The sequence below is a fragment of the Denticeps clupeoides genome, chromosome 12 (assembly GCF_900700375.1).
Source record: "Denticeps clupeoides chromosome 12, fDenClu1.1, whole genome shotgun sequence".
In the NCBI taxonomy this organism is placed as follows: Eukaryota; Metazoa; Chordata; class Actinopteri; order Clupeiformes; family Denticipitidae; genus Denticeps; species Denticeps clupeoides.
In genome coordinates, this window is record NC_041718.1 from 2,942,770 (window position 1) to 2,968,734 (window position 25,965).

Consider the following 25,965-nt stretch of genomic DNA (forward strand, 5'->3'; position numbering starts at 1 on the left):
CTCCAGAAAGTAGATTTATGGAAAAAAATGAAATATTTTAATTTACTGTCTGATTCATATTACAGATGCGTAAATAACTTAGATGCAAATGAAATCTACTGCTTACGGATCTACTTTTAATTAGAGAGGTCTGAGATCCTAACAACAGCGACACGCAGTGGTCATTATTAAAATAATCACAAGCACGTGATTTCACAAATATCAACTTTATTTTCTGATAATACGCAACAATAGAACAATCAGTTTGAAGACTTGTATTCCATCGTTCAACGTCCTTCAGAATCATAATCATAAGTTATTTGCCCCAACAAAAACCCAAACACACTGCAACAGAGATTCTGGATTTGCTCTGGACACATGAAGCATTTATGTTTAATTTACATGTATTCTAATAGAATGGCAATTTCATGGTTTTTAATTTGTATGGTTTGCTAATCATGACAGATAATGCTCAGACCAAACCTTTGCACTCCAGTCCAAGTCTTCAGCAATCTGCCTATTTCCTTACATTCGCACACTCCACACTAAAAGCTCTGATTCTGTCTCATGCACACACAGTGTCCTTCAGTGAACCGAGCCTCAATCTTTCTCAGGTCCTAAGCCAATAGTAATGGAGTGCAATGTTACTGGGGCTAGAGCTGACTGTATGGGTTGAACGGAACACTTTGAACAATGTAATCCAGTCGGAGTGGGTGGATGGGTGGCTGTGTTCATGCAGTGGCCTGTTTCTTTTCTTTGTATGTGGCCATCATCTTCTTAATTTCTGCAATTGCCTTGCCTGGGTTCAAGCCCTAACAAAGAACATAAACATATCAAACACATTAAACATAACAAAATTCCACCAGTCACCAACCAACCACACTAAATATTTTAACAACAGTGCCTTGTTTCAGTTCTATTTTTTTTTTTTGTCTCTTGGTGACACAGTGATAATGTGTGCTATGAGAAAGGCACCTTGGGACAGGTCTTTGTGCAGTTCATGATGGTGTGGCAGCGGTAGAGGGAGAATGGGTCCTGCAGCTTTGCCAGGCGCTCCTCTGTATACTCATCGCGAGAGTCTATCATCCAACGGTATGCCTGGAGGTGCAAAAAACTAAAGTCACATGACCTGCATCAAATGTTCAATACAACGGTCCCTAAACCAAGCACATACCTGCATGAGAACAGCTGGTCCTAGGTACTTGTCGCCATTCCACCAGTAGCTGGGACAGCTGGTGCTACAGCAGGCACAGAGGATGCATTCATAAAGACCATCCTAAACAGGAACAACAGGCGGAAGAACATTCACAACAGTCCACACTCATGTGTTTGTCAAGTCACAGTCAGTGAGTTTTGCCTCATTTTTAGGGGTCCTTTGGTTGCAAAATGGGTTCCACAGTGGAGGCTTTTAAATACACATCCCTTATATCACCAGATTGACAGCCCCACTGCCAGTAGTCTGGGGTTTTTAATGCTATCAAACATCACCAGAGGAGAAACAATGACAAACTCTGCAAATGCTCTACGTATACTGTGATTTTCAGGTGACATCGTTTCATGTGCTTACAGTGCGCTGGTCAAGATAAACCTTTATCCGTGTTTGATTGTTCACTCACTCATTCATACATGCACTCTGTAGGGTTCAGTAAAAAGACCAACAAAAGCCTAATATTTCTCAATTCCATTACCAATCTTCAATATTTCAATTGCCAAATAATTGCAAAGTAACTTAAAGTTGGACAGAGTTAGGCAGGTGAGCCAATTGTATTTCATAAGCAAGTTACTTAATGTCAAATTCATTCAGTTTAAACAGTTAAAAAAAAAAAAAAAAAAAAGTCATACCAGCTTCTGTCTATCCTCTACAGTCTGAAGATACTGCTGCTTCCCCTCCTGAGACTCATCCTTCTTTTTCAGATAGGGCTCAATCGACTTGTACTGGGCGTAGAAGTTACTCATGTCCTGATTGCCCAAGGATCAAGAAAGTTAGACATCATAATAACTTAAAAAGTGAATTGTGAAATCTTCTGAGAAATGACTTACAGGCACCAAGTCCTTCACCACATACATGTGTGGCAGGGGGTAAATCTTGGTCACCTTGCTGGTATTGGTGTCGATTTTGTTTAAGCAGGCCAGCGTGTTGCCACCATTGATGTTCATTGCACATGATCCACAGATACCTGCATGACCATAAAAATCAAAACCGGGTCAGTTGTGGAAGCATCAAGACATTCTGAGCTGATACAAACAAACCTTCCTAGTTGTTTAAACTTAAGATGGGGTGTGTTTCAACATAAGAGAAAAAAAAATGAAAATCCTTTCATGCAAACAAACTAAATTCATGAAGCCTGTGAAGGCACATCTGTGATGATCTCTCAGACAGAACCTTCAAAGTGGAAAACCAATCTCTCTATACAAAATAATACAAGTCTTTTAACATGGGATATAATGAAACATTTCCACTTGCTTGGCTCTCTCTTGGCTTCTCACCTTCCCTGCAAGATCGTCTGAAGGTCAGCGTGGAGTCCATCTCATTCTTGATCTTAATTAGGGCATCCAGAACCATTGGGCCACATCTACGTGTATGACAGATATATTGTTGTTGGTTTTTTTTGCGAGGTTTGCCATTTTAAAACAACATGTAAACATGTTAACAATATCCTGCAGCAAATAACCAATGCTGGGGAAAATGTCTGGGGTGGGAAACCCCCTGCTCTGCCCTTATTTTGACTGTTAAATAAAATGGACCACATATTGAGAGAATATACTGCCGCCAGTGCAGAAGGAAGCCATGGCCGGCACCGTGGTCATGATTTGAGCAGTAGACTGCGGAGGGTTGGGAGCTGGAACAGGCGTAAATTAAACAGTAAATTCGGGTCATGAGCAGGTGCGGCGGCTGCTTCGCCGGCGCTGATATGATCCTCCAGCTACGGTAACTAGATTAAAAAGTTTGTCCACGTCACTCAGCGCGTGCCACTGGCTTGTTGTACAATACTGACGTGTTGAGGTCGATTTCGTAGGTCTGCATGCGAGGCTTGTCTCCAGGCGTGTCCGGGTCCCAGCGGTACACCTGAAACTTCTTTATTCTAGGGTGAGCTGCCAGGGCTGCCGCAGTCTGGGCACGACGCACCGCCTGGCAGAGAAGCACATGACACATCAGCCATTACTGAGGAAAAGCACTAAAACAGACAGTAAGCTGCGCAGCGTGGCCCTAGTGTCTGGACAAACACATAACGGGTTACTGTGCGATCTAGTGTCGTTTACAATACATTTACACGGCGTGAAATTGAGCGTGCTGACACCCTGCTGGTGGAATCGAGGTACTGCGACCTTCCGATTACATCACAAGAACAGACAACGTTACTTAATTTAAGATAAAATCCCTGTTGCACTATTAATAATTAATTCGTTTATTCATTCATTCAACCATTACGGTGACACGCAAGTCCAACGTAAGACTATCTGCAAGATCGAATTCTGTCTAAAAGCATCAATCAGCATCGAAGGACTGGTTGTCAGTTGTCAGATAGTTTTAGATTAATACAGTGTTTCGTTGTTAGAAATACAACAGTTTCGGCTAAACTAACACTGAAAACGACAACTAGCATGGAAGCTACAGTGCAGGAGAGAGTTGGGTAATGTCAGACTGGCAGAGTCTCCATTTCGCAGATATTTACTTCCACATTTTACACTTTAACCACGTTTAACCGGGCGGCCTTACCACCAATCCGGCGGAGGGGCGAAACGCCACAGCGCCACAGCGACTCAAGGAGAAACATGCGACCGACATCTTCCACCGCTTTACGTGTTGACTGACCTTTCGCTGCTGACTGTCCCATCATGCATCGCGCCACCGCTGACAGTGCGGCCCCGCCCACGCCCAGAGAATCTGACGGATTTTTTGGTTTTATTAATTGTTTTATTTGTAATTTGCCAGATATCCAAATAATATTCAGATTTCAATACACGGTCCATTTTGAGACGACATACGTCCATGTGAACACGTAGATAGATTTGTTTCTTCTCGTATTCCTGACGTCACCATGGGGCATGTTCATAAATATTGAAGTATTGTGATTACGTACATCGAGGGGTGCTGGTTTATTTAAGAAAATGGCAGAAATTGCTGGAATTCGTTGCTTTTCCTGAAATATACGCGGACTATGTGTGGTACTATAGGCACCACATTGTACATAACATGCGATTCACTTCTAGATAATCGAGCAGACAACAATAATGAAAATCGCCAAAAAAAATCTAAATTGATCACCGTTTATCCAAAATTCCTACCATAAAGTCACACTCATTAAATATTTTGCAATTGAACTGCAGAACAGAAGGAAAAAGTTGCGGACCCGTGCCGCTGACATTTGGGAACACGCCCGCAGTACCGCCCCTTTCCCCTCCCGAAGCTCCGCCCCTGAACACCAGCACCCCACGCCGACCGAGGTCATTCTGTCGTGTGCCAGCTAGATTCATTTAACGTGGATTAAACGATGGTGTTTCTGACATTGTCCTGCTGGATACGCAACCGCGGACCGGACAGATACTGGAAAGTTCAGGAGTGTCTGAAGAATGCGCGGGTGAGATGTGGAAAAATGTGGTGGTGTGTGGCCAGGCTACATTTAACTTTAGCCTAGCTGGGTCGTGTCGGAGCGGAAATATAGTATATATAGTATATATCCAGCTCTGCTTGTTCCACTAATGGTGCATTAATAACGTAAAGGCAGCGTATGAGTAAGAACCAATAAAGGAAGATGCGACATCAGATGCATGGTGCATCCTCAGGAAGGACCGTAATTAGGGACATTCTTAAATCATATATAATATCTTCAAGAAACTACTGATCAGATTTGGTTCGTCTGAAACGTAACGTATATCTGAAACGTAACGTTGGTTCGTCTGAAACGTATATATATATATATATATATATATACACACACACACACACACACACATATATACACACCCACACACACCAATGTAAATGGTCATGGAAATAAACACATTGAATGAGAAGGTGTGTCCAAATTTTGGCCTGTACTGCGTGTGTGTGTGTGTGTGTGTGTGTGTGTGTGTGTGTGTATATATATATATATATATTAGTGCTAACATATCCACATATCTACTTAACTTATAAAGAAGAACAGCCAAAGCCTGATTTAAACAGGAGGTTCCCTTGTTTGAGAAAACAGAATGACTTTCTGAACATTTGTAAATGCTGGGCTCTGATGGATTCCCAGTGTGTTGTGTTTTAGGACTTTACATGATTTCTGACTGGCAAATTACTGATGAAATAAAGTTGCTAAACTATATGGTGAGTTTCATTTTCTTCCCTTCACCCCACCCATCACCACAGCATTTTAGGGGCAGAAAGAATCGGTGCTACAGGCTGGCAGTGCGGGCTGTGAGGAGAGCTTTCGTCTATGCTACCAAGGCCCGGAAAGCTAAAAGGCGCAATATGCGGACAGTAAGTGTGGCCGCATTATACGTATGGCATTATACGTTACAGGAAGCATGGTTTTCTTTGTCTGTTAAATAGTAAAACTTGAATAATCCAATAAATCTCCTAGCTCTGGATCTCCCGCATTGCAGCGGCCACCAGGGAGCATGGCATGAAATATCCAGCCCTTATTCACAATTTGACAAAGGTTAGTACAAGACTAGTGCAATTTTCAGAAATCTAAATACATTGTGCATTTTGACTGAATGTTCATTGCCAACATGATTATCTGCATGCTTTTCCTTCACAGACTAGTGTCCAGTTGAACAGGAAGACTTTAAGTGATTTGGCAATCACGGAACCCCGCTCCTTTCTTGCCCTGGCGAAGCTGGCCCGGGCCCGTCAGCAGGAAGGATTCGCCGCAGCTCTGGGTGACGGAAAGGAGCCAACTGGTGTGTTTTCCCGTGTCGTCCTCCTGCAATGATTTCATGTGCTGTCCCTTCACAGCCCAGGACAAGGAACTGAAGCCACTCACTGGAGAGAAGTCACTTTCCATCTCATCCTGTCCCTCGGTGTGGACTGAGCAGCTCTCCTCTGTTTTGACCAATGAATGGACTTAGTAGTGCTTCTTTATCTTTTAATGAAAAGAATTGACTTTTTGCTATGGAGAATGGCAATGAGGTGATATTTTCCTTAAGTTCATTTGTAATGCCTTTTGTTTCTGTAAATATGTTGTGGACCTGGGTACCTATAACTGAAGTTAATAAAGCATTTTGTTATCCATGTTTGCTGTTGGTACTGATGAAAGCCAGCTAACGAAGGTGGAACTACAAAATTCCACAGAACATTGTTTTATAAAACATTTATGGTTAAAACGCACTTGGAAACATTGACAGTGAAGGTGAACTCTTCACGGCATTTCTCTTTTTATGATCCTACCAAAACGTGCCTTTTTTCTCCTGAAATGGGTGTGGCTACTGCATGACCTTTAGGACACAAGGAATTAAAAAGGACCGAACTCGAGACTCCTTCCATTGCGAGCTCAACCACTCTTCACTGAGGGCTGCATTTGAAAAAATATATAAAAATAGGAATTTCTGCGTTTGGAATTTCATAGGAGATTCCTGTAAGCGCTAAAACCTAGTTTTATAAGCAACCGTTTCAAGATTAGATTTTAGCCATAAACATAGTAACAACATTAACTTAAACAAACTGTCGAGAAAAGAAATTGATACGAACACCCGCGGTCGGAGTCAATATCACCCAAAAATAATCTAATTATTTAAGATTTTATATAGTAATTATACTTTTATGCTTATTAGAAATGTGTATTCAATTAAGAAAAAACGCGGGGAGGTATACACTAGTTCAAGCAGTATGTTAAAGCGCCGCGATCTGACGTCGCCGAAAAAGCATGCAAGTTGTCGCTCTTGGTTTTGTCAACGTCTTTCAGTGTCAGCTGGAATTTCCCGGAAGTCAGCTCTAATTGGTCAGTTTTATGATACGTTACATCCTCATGATAATTTCCCTGCTGCACCAAATGTTATTGGCGGTCACTCTTGCTGCACCTGAAGGTCACCAAATGCCATCATTTGTGACAAACCTATGCCGCGTTTTCACCATTTAACGTTTTAACCAGACATTGTAATTAAAACTCTAGAAAAGTAACATTGGTTTCAGTGCCGGGATAACCAATGGTGAAAGAGGATACGCAATTGCAGCCAATCATTGTAAAGTTTCATTCGAGGTGCGATTTGCGACGTGCGCATGCGCAGAGGCAGGCAGCGTGACACGCGTGTGGAGGCTGTCTTCTGTCTGCAAGCGACGCCTGACAGACTCGTCATTCTTGCCGGTCCTTTTTCCTACCGTTTTCTACAGCAACATGTCTTGGTTGTTCGGCCTGAGAAAGGGCCAAAGTGACGTCCCTCCGGAAATGCCGATCCCACCGCCGCCGCCTCCTCCACCGGCCGGGGGCTCCGGGGGCTCTGGTGGCGACAGACCCAAGGACAAATGGAGCAATTTTGACCCGACTGGACTAGAACGCGCGGCCCAGGCTGCGAAGGAACTCGACAAATCCCGTGAGTGCTTTACACGCACATGTCAGATAGAGTCACCATAGAGACTGAGTGCTGGGGGCACCGGGGTCGCTCAGTGGAAGGTGGCGCAGGGGACACTGGGACGCTCCTAGGCTGTACTAGTGGCGATGCTTGGAAGTTATTGAATGGTGATCTGGCTACAGTGCTTTTGGTGAAAGCTGCCCATGTGATTTGTATAGGCCTTTATCAAGGGTAAAAGTTCAAAGGTCATGGAGTATTGTGTGGCTATTCATTCACATCTGATTTTTTTAAAAGGAGGTAATCAATAAGTCGTGGTGTTGCAGGTTCTAATTAAAGTTGTCATGACATTGTCACCTTTGGCTTAAACTCATTACTACATACTTTTTTTTATTTTATTTTTATTTATACTCATAAATGTATGTCTGTCTCTTGGTCTCTTGTACATACATTGTATGTAAATTGTATGTCTTTCTCTCTGTGAAGTTGTAGTGTAAGCAATTTCCTTTGGTATTAATAAAGTTATCTGATTCTGATTGATTTAACCTTTGCTGCTGCAGGTCATGCTAAGGAGGCGTTGGATCTGGCACGTCTGCAGGAGCAGACAGTTCAAATGGAGCATCAGACCAAAATCAAGGTGAGGTGGGACAAGGAGGATTTGCCTGCTCGTTAATTCAGGCTCTTGATCATTCCATGAAAACCTTGAATCTCGTAACCCCAGGAATATGAGGCGGCGGTGGAACAGTTGAAAGGCGAACAGATTCGTGTTCAGGCAGAGGAACGGAGGAAGACCCTCAATGAGGAAACCAAGCAGCACCAAGCGGTAAGGTGGTCCACATGCTAAATATGAGGTGGATAGAATCCAGCTTAAATCGTAAGTATATCCCTGGGCTCGTAGTAGTGGGCAAATGTTGTCATGTTTTTGTCTCTTAATCCGTCCGGCTAACAGACTACTGTGTCATGCAGCGTGCACAGTACCAAGACAAGCTGGCGAGACAGAGGTATGAGGATCAACTCAGACAGCAGGTATGGCCAAGAGTTCTCAAAATGTCCAGCGTCTTCAGGGATCGCTATTGATCTGCGTTCTGATTTCTTCTTCCGTTTTGTCTGCAGCAAGCCATCAATGAGGAGAATCTCCGCAAACAGGAGGAGTCTGTTCAGAAACAAGAGGCCATGAGAAGAGGTGGGCCTGGACACATGTTTGCTCTTACTACTGTTGTTTCTGAGATCTCTCTCTCATTCTTGAGAATTTGGATAAATTATTTCTTGTACAAGAAATGCTTATCAACACCATTATTATTTTGGGGTATTTACATACATTGACCCAAAATCTGGGTCCACTTTTTTTATTTTTTAACATGCCATGGACCAGAAACCATTCTTGTTCCAGATAAGAATTCATAACTTTTGACATTTAAGACATTGTTTTAAAATATGTTGTCCAAATTTAAGTAACATTTAAACTGTGTATGCATCAATCAAATATCTATAACAATTTGCTGATCTGTAAATCTGATCTATTCAGTTAAATTATTATTATTATTATAAAAAAAAAAAAACCTAAACACTACATCGTGCATTTTGCTCGATTACGCAATGCACATTACATGCAATGCAATTACATGTTTTGCTAAGCCGTATCTAACATAGCGCTGACATTGCACAGAGGGAGCTAATAATAAAATGTCATTAATATGGAGGCATTTCATGCTTACTACACCAGCATGTTCCATGGCCACATTCAGTATTTGCAGCACCAGTGCAAAGTATAACATTACTAACTAAATAAAGCATATTCAGAAAGAATCATGTCATGAGGAATTCAGCAAAAGGAAAAAAAAAAAACATTATCTTTTCTTTATCTGTCTGTTTCTCTCATTTAAATGAAGTCCGTGCAAGGCTAAATTCTGGTCTCGTAGCGATTATTAGGATTTATGGCATTAAAATATTCCGTCTGTGAACCTGTAGTTACAAATGTTCACCACAAGCTGCCACTGTAACCCCTCTGGCTGAATTTCTGCTGCAGCTGTTTATGTTTAATTGTTGGCTCCATCTCTGTTCCAGTTGAAATAAAAAAAAAACACACACTTGTGTCATTTGTTTAGTTTAAATTATTAATTTTTTGCTCGCACATTCTGATTACAGATTGTAGTGTTCTGATTACAGTGTTCCTGTCTTTCTGCTGTGCGTCAACATATACTCTGCCCCACCTTTTTGCATAAACGCCTGCTGGTTTCAGCTAAGAAGAAAAGGCTTAAAGTTGCAGGTTTAACAGGTTGAACTGCAGCAAGAAAGCATTGCTGATATGCATTAAGAAGAAAAGAGGATCCATAAATTTAAGAAGAAAAAGAGGATCCAGCTCTGTGTTCTGGTCCAGAGTTTCACATTGAATGTCATCTCCCTGATTTCCTGATTGTGTGCATCTTTGTTCATGTGTATAGCTGTATCATGTCCTCGTTCGGTCATTGGTCGTTCTTTTATATTACGTAAGATTTCAGCACACTGCTGTGTTTCTCACTCAGCCACCATCGAGCATGAAATGGAGCTCCGCCACAAGAACGAGATGCTGCGCGTGGAGGCAGAGGCTAAAGCTCGTGGCCGGGTGGAGCGGGAGAATGCCGACATCATCCGTGAGCAGATCCGGCTCAAGGCCGCAGAACACAGGCAGACTGTGCTGGAGACTATAAGGTGACGACCATGGTGTTTCCACATACTGTCAGTGTATTTACCCTGCCTTTTACAGAGAGACTTCAAGTTGATCTGGTTTTGAAATAGAAGAACCACATTCAAGATCCTTGATGTCAAATTCAGCATTGGAAGTGTTCCCTGTGGGGAAAGAGCCTGCAGAATGCAATGAACTCATGTTAGGTGTGTGTGACGCGTTTTCAGAACTGCAGGGGCTGTGTTTGGCGAAGGATTCCACGCCTTTATATCAGACTGGGATAAGGTCACGGCTACAGTGAGTTACGGGCGTATATTTTTTATTATTGAACTGTGGGCAACATATACATGGGTTTTGTTGCCTGCCTGTAGGTGGCAGGCTTGACCCTGCTGGCAGTGGGCGTGTATTCTGCTCGCAATGCGACGGGCGTGGCTGGGAGGTACATTGAGGCGCGGCTCGGGAAGCCCTCCTTGGTCCGAGAGACATCCCGCTTCACGGTGGCTGAGGCCGTCAAACACCCCATCAAGGTAGAGCGAGAGCTGTTAGCAGCTGTCAATCAGCATCAGGCGCTTTCAGCCAATCAGAACATCTCCTATGACATTTCACACTTTCTTTCCTTTTCTTTCTGTCTGTCAGATGGCAAAGCGCTTGAGCAGCAAGCCTCAGGATGCCTTGGAGGGGGTGGTGCTCAGTGTGAGTATGCAGGACGGTTAACACAGCGGCATGAGGAGTGTTGCTGTTTTTATACATCTGAATAAAAACAGTTGGTGTTTCCGATGCATCGTCCTCCCATAGCCCCCTCTGGAAGAGCGGGTTCGTGATGTTGCCATAGCAACAAGGAACACACGGCAGAACCGTGGGCTGTACCGGAACATCCTGATGTATGGACCCCCTGGCACAGGAAAGACTCTCTTTGCTAAGGTCGGCCTCTCGCTGCATTTGCTTTTTGTGTGTTGTGATGTATATATTTAACGTGTGGAGTTTTTTTTTTTTTTTTTTTTTTTTCTCTCCCCCCTCTTCTACAGAAACTCGCAGTGCACTCTGGGATGGATTACGCAATCATGACTGGTGGCGATGTGGCACCTATGGGTCGTGAAGGAGTGACTGCCATGCATAAAGTGTTTGACTGGGCGAACACCAGTCGACGAGGGTGAGGGAACTCATTTAACGTAGAGCATGTGTGGAAGATGGTTCTGAGTTTTTCTTTTTGTTGTTGTTTTTTTTTTATATTTAACTCTCCTCCGTCCACATCTGCAGCCTCCTGCTGTTTGTAGATGAAGCTGATGCATTCCTACGCAAGAGATCCACTGTAAGCTCTGCACCTTGTCACAGTTTTTCTTCATCTTCAACCAGACCTTCAGTTACTGTCATCATCTTGGTCTCTTTACTTTCAGGAGAAAATCAGTGAGGATCTCAGAGCCACGTTAAATGCATTCCTGTACCGCACTGGAGAACAGAGCAACAAGTCAGTGATTATTTCTGCATATGACAGTTCCACCAGATTTTTGTGATTTTGCAATTTTCAGCATATCTTCATGAAGCAATTGTATTGCGAAATGTTTCAGAAATATTACCCCAAAATCCTTCATGCAATGTCACAACTGTTGTATTTCCCATGCATGACAGCACTGCTGTCCGGCCAGGGATTTTGAATAGTCTGGTTTTTGAGCTGCCTAAATTGCTACTTTATTGCATGATTACATGATTCATGTATGTCGTCTCTTCCCAGATTCATGCTGGTATTGGCCAGTAACCAGCCTGAGCAGTTTGACTGGGCCATAAATGACCGTATTGATGAGATTGTTAACTTTGCCCTGCCCGGCTTGGAGGAGAGAGAAAGACTTGTGCGGCTGTACTTTGACAGATATGTGCTGGAACCAGCCACTGGCGGGCGACAGTGAGTATTCATACTGGCATTATGGATTACTGGTACAGTATCTATTTCTGCTTCTCAAAGGCACAACCAACAACCCATTAGTTAAGTATGATGCGAGAGTATTGACCGTTGAATGGAAAATTGGCTGTTGACATGGACACATTGTGTTGAACACAAAGGTTCTATATACAAAGTTTTTTTTTTTTTCTTCTGCTTCATATTAAAAAAAATTATTGAGATCGTCCACTAACTAAACTAGGGTGGTAGTAGCCTAGTGGTTAACACACTTGCCTATGAACCAGAAGACCCGGGTTCAAATCCCACTTACTACCACTGTATCCATGAGCAAGACACTTAACCCTAAGTTGCTCCAGGGGGGGACTGTCCCTGTAACCACTGATTGTAAGCCGCTCTGGGTAAGGGCGTCTGATAAATGCCATAAATGGAAATATTACGGCCGAATGATATATCGAAATCAAACTATTGGTCAAATAATTCACAATTCAATTTTCCTTAAATTCGCTCAGCCTTACCTCGTAGTGAAGCATGGGAAAGGTTTTAAGTGTGTGCAACCAACAGAGCATGAGTAGAACAGGGCTGTGTGAGCTTGGTCATTCATTTCTGACTTAAGACCTTAACTCTTGTATTAGAAAACATTTGACAATGTAGAAAAGTTATGGGACTCATTGTGATTCATTGATAATCGTAATCGACTCGTGAGACCAGTGAAGGTTCACTCCTCTACCACCCAGCACCTTTTGTTTATGTGTGAATTATTTCTGAAACCCAGAAGATGAACTTTTACTGTTGTCTCATCGAGAACTTGTAAAACATCTTTCTCACACCCTGTGTCCCCATTCTGGATGATTTAAACTCCATCCTGTATATATATCTCCCCACTATGTGAAAATGTGCTTTGAATATTGCTAAATGATTCTGTTTAAGTATGTGCATCACGTTTGTCTGCAGGCGAATGAAGCTGGCCCAGTTTGATTATGGGAAGAAGTGCTCGGAGATTGCCCAGCAGACTGAGGGCATGTCTGGCCGAGAAATCTCTAAACTAGGTGTTGCCTGGCAGGTCAGTCTTTGTCTAACCTCATTCTCTCTTTTATGAATTAGTCTTGCTTGTTAAGTAAGCACGAAATTTTGTTAGTTAAACAGTGCTCTATAGACACAACCAGAGATTATAATAGTTTGTGGTTCATTAATTGCATTCAGAAAATACAGCATAATTGTTGATCTAGAGCAGTGGACTTGTTTGGGGGGGGTGGGGGTGGAGGAGAGTCTAAAAATAACTTCACTGGCCTGCAGGTGATCCAAATACATTCAGGACTCTGTTGGCGGAACAAAAATGGGAAGTGGGGCATGGTAATGCGCTCATCTTGGGGATGCAGTCCACTAGGGGGAGCCACTCATGCACTCATACTGTAGAGACATGGACACAGAGCAGCGCCTTATTGAGACATTTTACTGGGGAATGGTACATTTCAGTGGCACGTGTCGCATTCTAAATATGTACATAAGAGCCAGGTTTAACATAAGCAATGGCCTGATGGGGCACAGCCAGTGTTGAGCCTTTTTGGCCAATATCTGTCCATTTAGAGCCACGTCTCGCTAGATCACTTTGTATAGATCTGTTGTGTGAGTCTGGCGATGTGGCGCATGGTCAGCGGATCCCATAATGCAGTGCAAGGCAAGAAACTGAAGCACTGCATTGTCTGAACTGTAGTTTGTGTGTTTTCGGCCACAAGTTTGACACACCCGATTTAGTGTTGCTAATCATATGCTTATCAGGAGTCAAGATTGTGCCTATTAAAATTTTGCACTACATCTCTCAGACTGTGCGACGCTCAGAACCAGGGGGTTCCCCTAAACCATATCTTCCCAATAACTAATTCCAGTAAAAGAAAGCGTTCAGATAATGTTATGAACTGAAATAACACATTTAGATAATTAGATAATTGGTTCTTTATTGGAGGAGTTTTGCATCCAGTTTGCTTGACATATCTGGATTTGGGGAGCTTTCAAGATGAATATGGAATGTAGCTGTAACAGACCTAAGGTCTTTTACCTGCACTAAACAGTCCATGCAGCCTGGTGATAATTATTTTTATTGACTTTTATTGTTCTGGCCTTATCCAATGTGCAGTTTTTAATGGGAAAGGACTGTGGGGAGTTTAAAATAATTCCCAGGTGCTGGGGAAGGGGCGGAGCTAAGAATATGCCAAATGGCATGGAGGTTTTTTTTATTGGTAACTATGGAAAATGATTAATTTATAAATGTATATTTTTAGTTTATTTGTGTAAAAATGATTTATTGTCTGTATAAGTGGTTTGGTTCAGGACCATAAAGGATGGCCCAAGTTGTTAGTTCAGAGAAGAAAGTAAGAGAAGGAGAATCGGCTATCATTTGTTGGTTTTTGCAAACTGTTCTTATTGAAGTTTGAGGAAGATCATTTAATAAAGCCTACCTCCAATTGCCATCCATTTTGTGTCCTGGAAGGGGGAGTTATCACCCCCGCTACACTAGCTCTGTTTAATTTGAGTTAGAGCCCATCCTCTTAAGGATATTTAGAGACTTGGCTTTGGGACAATCATGCAGGAAAGTAAACTTTTGGTCCAAACTAAAGTGGCAAGCATTCTTTTTGGTTTCAGCAAGGATCTGCTGCCATGAAAATGGTTTATTTATGTTCTACGTCTCTGCCAGAGTGTGTCCTCCTGCTATTATGTCCTTGGTTTATTGGAACTTTTACGTAAATGAATTTTTTTTGTACCTTTACCCAGGTTCCGTTCTGTAACAGATCTTGGGATTTCATGGCATTGGGGTTTTGGTATTGGGGGTCTGGCTTGGTCAACTGTGAATGAATTTTAGTTAGGTCTTTTAAGTAATCCTTTTCTCACAGTATAGTTGCAGCTCCTCCCTGGAGATGCAGGTTACCGTGTGCTATAAAGCCTCTTCTCTCTTTTCTCAGGCCGCAGCCTACTCCTCTGAGGATGGAGTTTTGACGGAGGCCATGATTGACGCGAGGGTGGAGGACGCAGTACGGCAGCACATGCAGAAAATGGACTGGCTGCATGGGGAGGGTGTGTTAAATGCAGAGGGGAAGCCCATGACTATGAGCCATAAAGGGGTGCCTGTGATGGGGGGGAAAATGGGCTTTGAGCAGCCCCAGGCACTGGATGGTTCAAGCCCAGTTTCTGACCAAGGGTCTTCATTCCTGGACTGTGCAGGCCCACATGACTGGGCAGAGTCTAGAACCAAATTAGGACACGATGGAAGTTCTAAAGCAGCAACTCCCAAGGATGGGACACCAGTATGAGGTTTAGATTAAAGTGCAGTTTAGTCGACCAACTTGATCCATCTTGAACTAGTTTCCATTTCTGAGCGCTGATACCACGTCTTTAATAACATGTTTAACTGCAGGCGTTGTAATGATGACTTTAACCTCAAACCAGACATCCGGGTGGTGTTGTCGATAATTATTTTTTATGTTCAAATAATAAAGAGTTGACCGTATCCTGCACTCGCTCACAGTGCATGGATAAAGTCTAGACTATGACATTTTTTGTTCTTGTTTCCCTTGATTATTGTAATGATATGGAACAGTTCTAGTGCTTGTTGGACTGGTTAAGGACAGCTGATTTCACCCTCAAAGTGAGGAAAGGTTGTAGATTTTAGCACCAAAACACCACATCTTTTGATTGACACCCTTGAAGACAAAACCAAAAAAACATCACACTTTTAATGATAAAAGTTCAACATTCACAACAGCAAAGTCTGAACGGGAGGAGAGTAAGGGAGACGGGCTGGTACTACGTTGCCATCCGGCATCCACAACTAAGACTTGACATCCAAAAAGACACTCTGCTGGTAACATGACCCATATAACCGGACAAAGCACACAAGGGTGTGTGAAATAGAATCCACAGTTCATCAGGGTCCACAGACAAAATGTCAAATGCATGTACTACATTTTCATTTCTAAATGCATCTTCTGAGGGACTCTGTGTGTTTTGGTTTGTGTCCACACAAACATGCTTACACATAAGTAGATCAAGAGGATTCTTACCATGCTGCTGTAAGAAACTACAGGACCACGGGCAGGTAATTGTCTAAAGAATTTGCTGGTTGTCTCCATTAAACATTGAAATCTACCAAATCCCAGGGAGACAGTACAACAAATGCCATTTATCATTCTGAGCGCATACAACTCATTTACATGACCCTTTAACACCGATGAGAGCCTTGGCAGCACAACCAGGTCACGTTACAGAAAGTTCCATCTTATAACAGGTTTGGAAAATCTGAATGATCATTAGAAATTTTCTGACTGGACATTAACCCATTTATTATTTTTTTATGGTGTAACCTGCAGAGCTCCAATCTAAAGATCGTTGTAATTGCCCAGCAACCTGCATGTTGGGACAAATGTCCAGACTGGTTTATTAAACATTGTCTCTATCAGAACCCTAGTTACACGGATGAACTAAAACCATTAAGATTAGGAAGTTTCTGTAATTCTGAGCCTGGATTCATCTGATTCTGGCTTCACAATAATAACCAAAAACAACCCCATAATTATTTTCCCAATGCCATCTAACATTATTAAACCAACACACAACTTTTTAAGCAAACAAAAATTCAATTCGTACTGCATTATATATAGAACTAAAACCCATCCAAGTGTCTGCACATAAAGTCCCTAAAAGCCCTATCCTCATATTTTTATGTATGTTTTTATTTATTTTTATACCAAACATGCTGATTCTCCAAAAAAGACACTAACAACAAATTTCATTTGAAAAATGGAAACATCAAAAATATCTAAACAACTGCTGACACCCAACTGTAGAAATGAAAAAAGACTACAAGCAAGTGCTATAAAAAAAAAGAAGTCAAGCAAATTGTATGTACAGACATCCCTAACAATAATGTTCATTTATGCATATCTATTTACCAAACAGTGTAACATCTGGACAGAGCTGGGATGAACCCCACTCTGACCCTGCAGGTGGAACATCACACTGAGCTGTAGTTTCCACAGGTGTCGGGCTGAGTGATGTTTTAGGCTGTTTTTATGGGTGGAAGCAGCGTGTCTCAGAGATGTGGGGGTCTTGGGTGGCCGTTGTGGTAAATCCGCTGCTTTATGTGCACCATGTTCCCACCAGGGTCCTCCAGCTGCCGAAGTTGCAGGCGCCTGCGCAGTTCCCGCAGGTTACAGACACGAGACAGCCACGCCCACGACTCGGACACATCTGAGTCATTATGAGAACCGGGAAGAGAGAACATAAATATTCCAATTAAAACCATAGTGGAAAATACAGTGTACCACCATGGTGTCTGTGCAACAATGCTGGTTGTATTATGGTCAAAACATTAACAACATTTCATCCTCACATATATATATATATATATATATATATATATAAAAAAAAAAAAAAAAATGATAATCATGTAGCACACACAATGGTAGTAGGTTGACTTCATGTCAGTTTTATTAGTGAGGTCACACACACACACAGAGAACTTAACCTCACAACTGGGAAAATCCAAAACAGGGAAGATTACTAAACACTTCACCCCAGGAGACCAACCCCCAAAAGACAGACATGCTTCCTGAAACACGTTACGATACTATAAAAAAAAAAAAACACCAGCGTCTCTGGTTGTCGTTTCCTTTTATTAATTCCGCTTTGGTGTGGTGTATTAAAGTAACCAATGCTGGCCAGGTCCCTGCAACAGACAGAGGAAAGTGTTTACCCCACCTTACTACATCAGTTTACCCTCTGCGCACCCCGCATCATCCGCCACCGCTTTCTCCTCCCGTCACACGTCAATAATCCTCCTGCTGGCCCAGGTCCGTGTATGGCGGCACGCGACAGGTTCAGTTCCGTGCGAGGCAGTCTTCAGCTGCTCATGCCTCTTTAAGGGGTCACTCGCACCGCTGCATCTTTAGTTCTGTACTTAGATGTCTGACTTCCTTCCGTCACGGAGCGAGTCAAACTTCATGAATTCTCTCAGGTGGCACCAACTTGCCTCTGACGTTGACAGGTGAAGAAGAGCTGGTATATCCACTTTCAAACAGATCAATGTTCTTGTATTTGCAAAAAATAAGGAAAAAAGGAAGCGGCCCCGTAATAAGAAGGTTGCCGGTTCAAACCAAGGTGCCACTGAGGCGCCACTGCACTGGTGGCCTAGGAAGCGGCCCCATAATCAGAAGCCGTGTCACAATTGCTTCACTTTCACTTTGAAGGAAAGAAGGATATGTGACTCAGTGTCTGTAACTTGTCCAGCAGTTTGTGCTGTTCAGTAAATTAATGTCCCCAAAGGAATGCATGTCGGCTCCAGCTATAAAATCCCACACCGGCAGTTGTACTGCAGGACATTTACATGATTAAAATGGTAAATGTAACAGAGAGGTGAGATGTGATCCTGGCTGATTTACAGTGAGAGGGAGAGTGCAGGAAAGGGAAAGTAGACCCCTGAGTGTCTCTTTTGCATGGAAAACAGAACTTACAGTAAGGCTGATAAAATAACAATATCCGCAACCTCTGAAATACAACGAGAATTGTAATATAAAATCCTTGTCAACATCCTAGGGAATGAAGGGATTTACAGCCTTGGCTGGAAGACACCAGCTGCAGCGTTTGCACAGCGGGCTGGGGGGCAGCGTGGGTGGTTTTACCTGACATTGAATCATTTCTACTACTCAGACTCCGGCTCCAAATTTATCGAAAGTGGAGGCGTTATTATTGCTTCGGTTCTACAGAATCAAAGGCAATGGGCCACTGCGCTCATCATGTACTGTACAAGGTGCGAACTGCTATTAAATCTTTATTTAGAGGTCTATCATGATATATCCTACGACCCAGGGATGGTGGTTATTGGATAAATTAGGTATTGGAAGTATATACGTATGTAGGGTTATTTATAATAATAAGTGGTCTTTCAAAAAGTGCCTTTTGGATGAGAATAATACTTCCAGATAGATCTCTCTTTTTTTTTTTTTTTTTAGAACAGTCTAACAGAGAAAGCGAGAGTGCAAGGAAAAAAAAAAAGAGGGAGAATGTGGAGACACTGTAGCTGATCTGACAAGCCAACAGCGCTATGGAGATGAGCTGCGAATCCGCACTGTTCTTCCTCCTTATGACTCAACCCACCCCCACCTATCACACCCCACCAGCACCGTCACGGCTGCACTGCTACACTAATCCCACAGCACGCTGGGCAACCAAATAAAGGGAGGAATGTGAGCGGGGCCAGGCACAACGGAGCATTCTGGAAGCGGCTTTAATATCAGCTTGGCTTTCCGAGTTCATAACAGCCGCGTCCATGCTGCATGTGCAGAAGCTCTGCGATTAAATATTCACTGATCTGCACAGAATTCCCAGGGTTTTCTTCCTTCAGAGAGCCTTATGCATGTGCATTTCCCACCACAACGAGACACTTTCCGCCGAGACACATCTGCTGAAAGCAGAGAAGAGTGCACAGCAAAGTGAGACTGCTGGTGCAAAGCGTGATAATGCGTTCTTTTTTTTTTTAATGGCAGAAAAAAAACCAAATACGCATGATAACGCGTTCTCAGCTCTGTGCCCTTGCTCTGTGTAGCACTTTACAGAACTGGCCAGCGCATGAGTCTAAAGGGGCCTGAGACCATTATTGTGATGAATAGTTGAAGAAGAAGAATTATTCATGACACTAATAATACTTTTTCCTAATTTGATATGGTAATATGTTTTGGATTTAAAATGTTTTAGTTTCTTAACTCAAATTGACATTGTTTGACACAAGTTTCTGCTTTAGTTGCATGCAAACTTTTGCTTAAATTCAATTAATGAGATGAGTTGCGTAAGACGGGAGATTCCAAGTCCACGACTATCATGTGTTATAAAGACGCCCACTTTCTCTCCAAGCTGTGGCTTCCCCTCACGAACAAGGACTAGGGTACGTGTGGCCACTGTAGTCCTGTATCGGGGGTTCTGTCTGGACAAAGCTCAAACAACAAAGGACAATCTGACTGGTTTGTGGCAACCTTGGAGAAACATGTCCAGTATAAAGGAAGCATTTACAGCATTTATGAGGCGCCCTTAAACAGAGCGACTTACAATCAGTAGTTACAGGGACAGTCCCCCCCTGGAGACACTCAGGGTTAAGTGTCTTGCTCAAGGACACAATGGTAGTAAGTGGGGTTTGAACCTGGGTCTTCTGGTCCATAGGCTAGTGTGTTACACACTAGGCTACAACCACCCTTCTCACCGAGCATCTGGGCTCTACTCCTCGACTTTCCCCCTGCTTCTTTCGGGTGTGGGCTCCCTCTCTGGAGTTTTGTCTCTCTTTCCCTCTACATCTCTTTCTCCTTTTCTCTAATTTGGGTCCATCTAACACATTGGTACCATTTCCATTTAACAGCAATAGTACCTACCTGTGTTAATAAAGGAGAAACTGTTCATTTCGGTAACTTGTGCAATGCCTCTGTATGTCCAGGTAACATCAGAAGAGTTTAAATACATGCTAATAGTTAACGGAGTCAGGCTTTTTACATTTGTATTATGATGATGACTGGCCACTTACTTCCATCTATTATCAGTAAATGAACCCAATGTTCCACTCACTCTATGTACTCACCATGATGTGGACTGGACCTCCAGGCCCGCAAGGCACACTGCAACACACCCTCCAGCCACAGCAGCGCCCAGCCGATACAGAAGCCCAGAAGCAGCCCCAGCATCAGGTCCATCTCCTGCTTCGTCACACCGCCACTCACAAAGTAGTTCTCCGTCGAGTCTACCAGCGACTGGTCCCCATCGTACGGGATCACGTAGTGCGTCCGGTGCCTGGAAACAAACATGCAGTGTGAGCACAAATCATAATCAAACCGGCAGATAATACTGGAAAATTGTTTGTGATGGTCACAATACATACATCACAATACATCACAATACATATTGTGACCACGGGGTGGTAGTAGCCTAGTGGGTAACACACTTGATTTGAACCAGAAGACCCAGGTTCAAATCCCACTTACTACCATCGTGTCCCTGAGCAAGACACTTAACCCTAAGTTGCTCCAGGGGGGGACTGTCCCTGTAACTACTGATTGTAAGTCGCTCTGGATAAGGGCGTCTGATAAATGCTCTAAATGTAAATGTAAATATAATGGATAAAATACAATGATAATACAATACAATACAAATGTGCAGCAGACCTGGTTCAGGGGGGCAGAGAGGGAGTGAACTAAATATTACTGGCTCAGGATGCCACCCAACCTCTTTCTTAAATCACACGAATGCATAAAATAAAGCTGCCTTTTATCCCGGCGCAAAAGGAACCAGGCAGCACTGACAATTAACTATGCAATTAAATTTTCCCCATTACCGCTTCTGGAAAACGACAGTTTTATTCATTTATAATGTACCTTGGACAGATTTTTGGACACTGCACATGTTTTATGACAGACTTTGGAGTCAGTTGGGCCAAACTGCATGCTCAAGAAAGAGAAAAGAGTTAAAGTTAAGATAGAAGATCACCATGGTTACTGTACGTCTTGTGCTGTCTGAGAATGGGTATGTGGGTGTGCCTTTAAAGAAATATTCGTGACAGGATGTTACTATGGTTGCGCAGATGATCAAAAAGATTGTTTATTGTAATGGTAACTACTTGCATTTTCATTGCTTCACTTATTGTTATCCTATAAATTTATATCCTATACATAAAACTCCAACAGGAGTTCTGAGGCGATATGCAGAAGAGTAGGTTTTTACCATGGTACTAACAATGACAGGAGGGACTCCAACGTTTGAAAATGTAGCCTGTACAGCTCTGATAATATCATGATCAACGTTATTGATAATTGTTTTGTGCAGAAAAGAACAGATATTACAGTGCCACCAAAAGCTTGTTAATCCAGTGTTTCAAAAAAATATTCCCAATAATATTGTATTAAAGCACTTTTGCCTGCAGTGGCATCTTCAAGTCTTCTTGAGTATGTCTCTATAGGGGCATTTCTTCCAATTCTATTGATGATCCAGTCAAGACGGATAATTCCGTGGCCATGTCTGGGATGCACTGTCAGCTGTGAAACCTCATACAGACAAGTCATGTTCAGTCAACTGAACTTACCACCGGTGAACCTGTAGAAGCAGCTCAAGGATGATCAGTAAAAGTCGGATGCACCTCAGCTCAATTTTCAACGTCATAGCAAAGGGTGTGAATATTTATGTACCTACCGTGTTTTCATTTTTAATGGATTTATTAAAATGTCTCAAAACTCACTGAAAAACAATACTCAAATCTATTTTAGAGGAACAAATAGCGGGGAAATAGAGGAATCATTTCTGGTGGCACTGTACCTCCCATAGCCCTTACCATATGGACATATTAGATAGATAGACTTGGGATAAATAGAATATAAGTAAAAGAAACGAGTATTATGGATAATAAACACACAGACAGCCTTTATGTTGTGGTTAATAATAACTCTAATAGAAGTGTAATGGGTAAATGTGCTGGTGGAGGAACTGCCGGAGAAAAGCATCACTGCCAGCTGGAGCCTGCGGGTGGCCGGCAGCTTCTCCGGCAGCAGCCTGGGGGTTCACAGCACACCCAATACAGCAGGGGGTGAGAAACAGGGGGATCGCGGAGCGAAAAGCAGCCTGATATATCTAATGACCCCATATCCATGACACCCCTCGTCACCCAGTTATTTATACGGACACAGTACTATACCTGTTCATCAACACACCCACCATGATAACTGGTGTCTTATCATTACTCATTATCCAGTCGGAAATAAGAGGGGCTGCGCCAGTGAAGCTTTGCGGGGATTTATCTCACACACGCCAGCCTACACACAATACACACAAACAAGTGTTTCGATGCCCCTGGCGTGAGTAGGAGGGAGAGATCGGTGCTGCAGCCGAGACACTGAAAATGCCACCCGACGCCTGCAGCGGCCTTGGAGACAACTACTATGCTGGCATCAAGCAAAATTACACACCCGCATTAAATATTCAACGCTGCCCATCAGCTGTACAAACTGAACTGCATCTTCTACTTTTTGATTTAAAGACAGTGCATAACCATAGTGGTGATTTAAAAACAATATTTATCGTTTTTGTTTGTATTAATGTTATTGTGGTCAATATCATCAACATCAGCAGGAGTTCAATAAGGGATGAAGAAAGTCAGGATGATCGTGGGGACCCTTAGGTTACTGGGTGCTAATAGATTTCAGCGCATAGGTGGTTGTAGCCTAGTGGGTAACACACTCGCCTATGAACCAGAAGACCCTGGGTTCAAATCCCTCTTACTACCATTGTGTCCCTGAGCAAGACACTTAACCCTAAGTTGCTCCAGGGAGACTGTCCCTGTCACCACTGATTGTAAGTGATCATATCTAAATATTATTTTTGCATCAACTACACAATACAGATATAAATACAAACCAGAAATCAGCCCTGATCATATGTGAAATTGATCTTAAAAGAATACTATGCTCATGTAAGTATTCAACAGTAACACATCCATCGACACAGAGATATCTTAACAGATTATGTGAGAAAGAATCATATCATATTCACTCATGCCATTTATCAGACGCCCTTATCCAGAGTGCCTTACAGGGACAGTCCCCCTGGAGACACCCAGGGTTACATGTCTTGCTCAGGGACATGATGGTAGAAAGTGGGGTTGGAACCTGGGACTTTGTGGTCTTCTGCTTCATAGGCAAGTGTCCTATCATGCAGACACATCTAATACTTTCAGACAAAAATAACAACAGGAGGGATTAGTTCTGATATTAGCTTTTTTTTTATCTGCAACAAATACATTCTGATTAACAGTATATTATGGTAAATGAAAACTACATTTAGAATTGTTTTAAGTATTATGTTTGAATTTTTAGGTTACAATGATACATGGCTATCATTCCCCCACAAATATCATTTGAAATTCTGTATTTGTAATAATATTGCCAATTTAAGACACACAGCTGAACTGACAAACTTATATGGACATTTTGTGAAGCTGCAGCCCACATCAGTGTGATCAAATTAAGAGTCTCCTCAGATCAGATGTGACATATTTGTGTCACACAATCCCCAGAGGGAACAGTGGTTAAAACGGTCTTCCACTCCCTTCAAGCAAAGACAGTCTAATGGCTGGAGACATGTCAAAAGTTACCAAATCCACATTACTGCAGAGATAGTTGCTTGCATTTCAACTACGCTTCAGCACCTCAGTGCAGTGGTGGCCTAGGAAGCGGCACCCGCAATCAGAAGTTTGAATCCCAATCCGCCAAGGTGCCACTGAGCGAAGCACCGTCCACACACGCTTCTCCCCGGGCGCCTGTCCTGGCTGCCCACTGCTCACCAAGGGTGATGGTTAAATGCAGAGGACACGTTTCGTTGTGTCACCGTGTGCTGTGCTGCAGTGTTTCACAATGACAGTCAGAGTGCAATTGGGACTTTGAACACTTGGGATGCACCGATCTGGCAACACCCGGTTACTCTGGTTAATCACCCTGGTGAAAGCACATGGACTGCTGGCCTGTGCCACATTTTTGTAGTTTGTAGCCATGCACATTATGATATATAATAATTGACCTGTTATAATGTTATAATGCACGCTCCCTGGTCCTGTGGGGTTCGCCAAAGGTTGCGCTTCGGCAGGCCGGACCAGGTCTACCCGGAACAGTGATGCAGACGGAACACTTTAAATAACTTGCATGCACAGCATGTTTCATTTCTCATATATGACAGATGGAGATAATAAATCAATATTTAACTGCGCACGAAAATGTGACATGACTAAATCTAGAGAAACATACGAGTTTTATTGCATTTGTCCAAAATATACACGAACCGTCACTTACTGCTGAAACAAGCTGAAAATGTGAATATTTCATTGCGCTTTATCATGAACATACAATGGCATATTATTCCAGGAATAAAAGAACGAGTTTGAAAGAGTTGGGTGTTTACCTCCCACAGCGGCAGCGGCACACGCGGTCCTCCCCACGCAGATGTGGCAGGATGTAGTTGTGGAAGCGGTCCAGCAGCGCGTTCATGTCCGTCCCCTCCGTCACCTTCAGCGGTCGGGAAGGGCCTGTTGATCAGGGACCGTCGCGGGGGACCTCCGGCACATCGCGACAAACCAATAAAAAAAAAAAAAAAAGGAAAGTTCCCAACTCTGGCGGCTTCTCGGGGGCTTCGTCTTCCTCCCGCCGGGGGCTCCGCGCTTCACCTTCCGGCCATGGCCGCCGACACCTGGCGGGGATCGGTGGGGAGGCGCGGGGCTGCCGCCGCCGCCGGTGCGCGTCTAGGGCTCGGTCCGGGGCGAGTTGTCCATCGCGCTTGTTGCTCGCCGCTCCCGGCGAGGCGCCGCAGCGGCGTCGGAGGAGACGACAGCGCATGCGCAGGCGCGTCGGGATCCTCCCACCTCCAGCCCGCACTCCGGCAGGACCGTGGTGCCCACGAGGCGGCTTCCAGACACGATCGGATCCCGTATTCACCTCCCAGGTAGCGACTGTCACATGCTGCACGTCCTCAGTGCCAGATAATGTGGTGACATGAAGAAGAAAAGGCATGGCAACAAGGACCTGACCTGTGGCATAATGGAATATTGCATAAATAGCAGCAATGGAATGCAATGTTTGAATGTTCCGCAGTTGTACATTTGCAAATGGGTGTTGGTGCATCTCGAACGGCTGCTGAATTTGTGTACTTGGCATTAGGACACACACACACACACACACGTGAGCTCCTTCTGACCGTCACATGCATTTGTAAAAGTTGAGATTGTACCAGATTTTCTTTTGTAACATGTTAAATTTACTGTAACGGTATTTCAGACTTTCACTATTTGCATGTTCCTGAGGTTCCATTAACACGCATCGCACCCTGTTAACTTTCCAGGCCGGATTGAGGGCTACAGTAAGCGTCGTGGAAAAAAGGC

General features: G+C 43.2%; 4 protein-coding genes across 4 annotated transcripts; 2 read left to right on the forward strand and 2 right to left on the reverse strand.

The window, feature by feature from the left end:
* Positions 1-187: 187 nt before the first annotated feature.
* sdhb (succinate dehydrogenase complex, subunit B, iron sulfur (Ip)) lies at positions 188-3,840 on the reverse strand. The gene is made up of 8 exons (XM_028998618.1): positions 3,698-3,840; positions 2,976-3,109; positions 2,467-2,552; positions 2,020-2,156; positions 1,822-1,938; positions 1,154-1,255; positions 955-1,077; positions 188-791 (listed from the first exon to the last, which is right to left on the reverse strand). Exons 1-8 carry the CDS (start codon positions 3,764-3,766, stop codon positions 711-713), a joined length of 849 nt encoding a protein of 282 aa, XP_028854451.1. The 5' UTR covers positions 3,767-3,840; the 3' UTR covers positions 188-710.
* Positions 3,841-4,386: 546 nt separating this feature from the next.
* mrpl20 (mitochondrial ribosomal protein L20) lies at positions 4,387-6,202 on the forward strand. The gene is made up of 4 exons (XM_028999137.1): positions 4,387-4,559; positions 5,336-5,446; positions 5,550-5,627; positions 5,730-6,202. The coding sequence occupies exons 1-4, from the start codon at positions 4,473-4,475 to the stop codon at positions 5,901-5,903; spliced, it is 450 nt and encodes a 149-aa protein (XP_028854970.1). The 5' UTR covers positions 4,387-4,472; the 3' UTR covers positions 5,904-6,202.
* A 998-nt stretch (positions 6,203-7,200) lies between these two features.
* On the forward strand, positions 7,201-15,571 carry atad3 (ATPase family AAA domain containing 3). Its single transcript, XM_028999371.1, has 16 exons — positions 7,201-7,497; positions 8,034-8,110; positions 8,195-8,296; positions 8,440-8,499; positions 8,587-8,656; positions 9,996-10,161; positions 10,363-10,432; positions 10,507-10,662; positions 10,772-10,828; positions 10,931-11,056; positions 11,161-11,285; positions 11,393-11,444; positions 11,530-11,600; positions 11,865-12,032; positions 12,981-13,089; positions 14,984-15,571. The coding sequence occupies exons 1-16, from the start codon at positions 7,302-7,304 to the stop codon at positions 15,329-15,331; spliced, it is 1,953 nt and encodes a 650-aa protein (XP_028855204.1). The 5' UTR covers positions 7,201-7,301; the 3' UTR covers positions 15,332-15,571.
* A 163-nt stretch (positions 15,572-15,734) lies between these two features.
* Positions 15,735-25,515, reverse strand: tmem240b (transmembrane protein 240b). The gene is made up of 3 exons (XM_028999372.1): positions 24,993-25,515; positions 20,638-20,846; positions 15,735-17,267 (listed from the first exon to the last, which is right to left on the reverse strand). The coding sequence occupies exons 1-3, from the start codon at positions 25,076-25,078 to the stop codon at positions 17,110-17,112; spliced, it is 453 nt and encodes a 150-aa protein (XP_028855205.1). The 5' UTR covers positions 25,079-25,515; the 3' UTR covers positions 15,735-17,109.
* Positions 25,516-25,965: the final 450 nt, after the last annotated feature.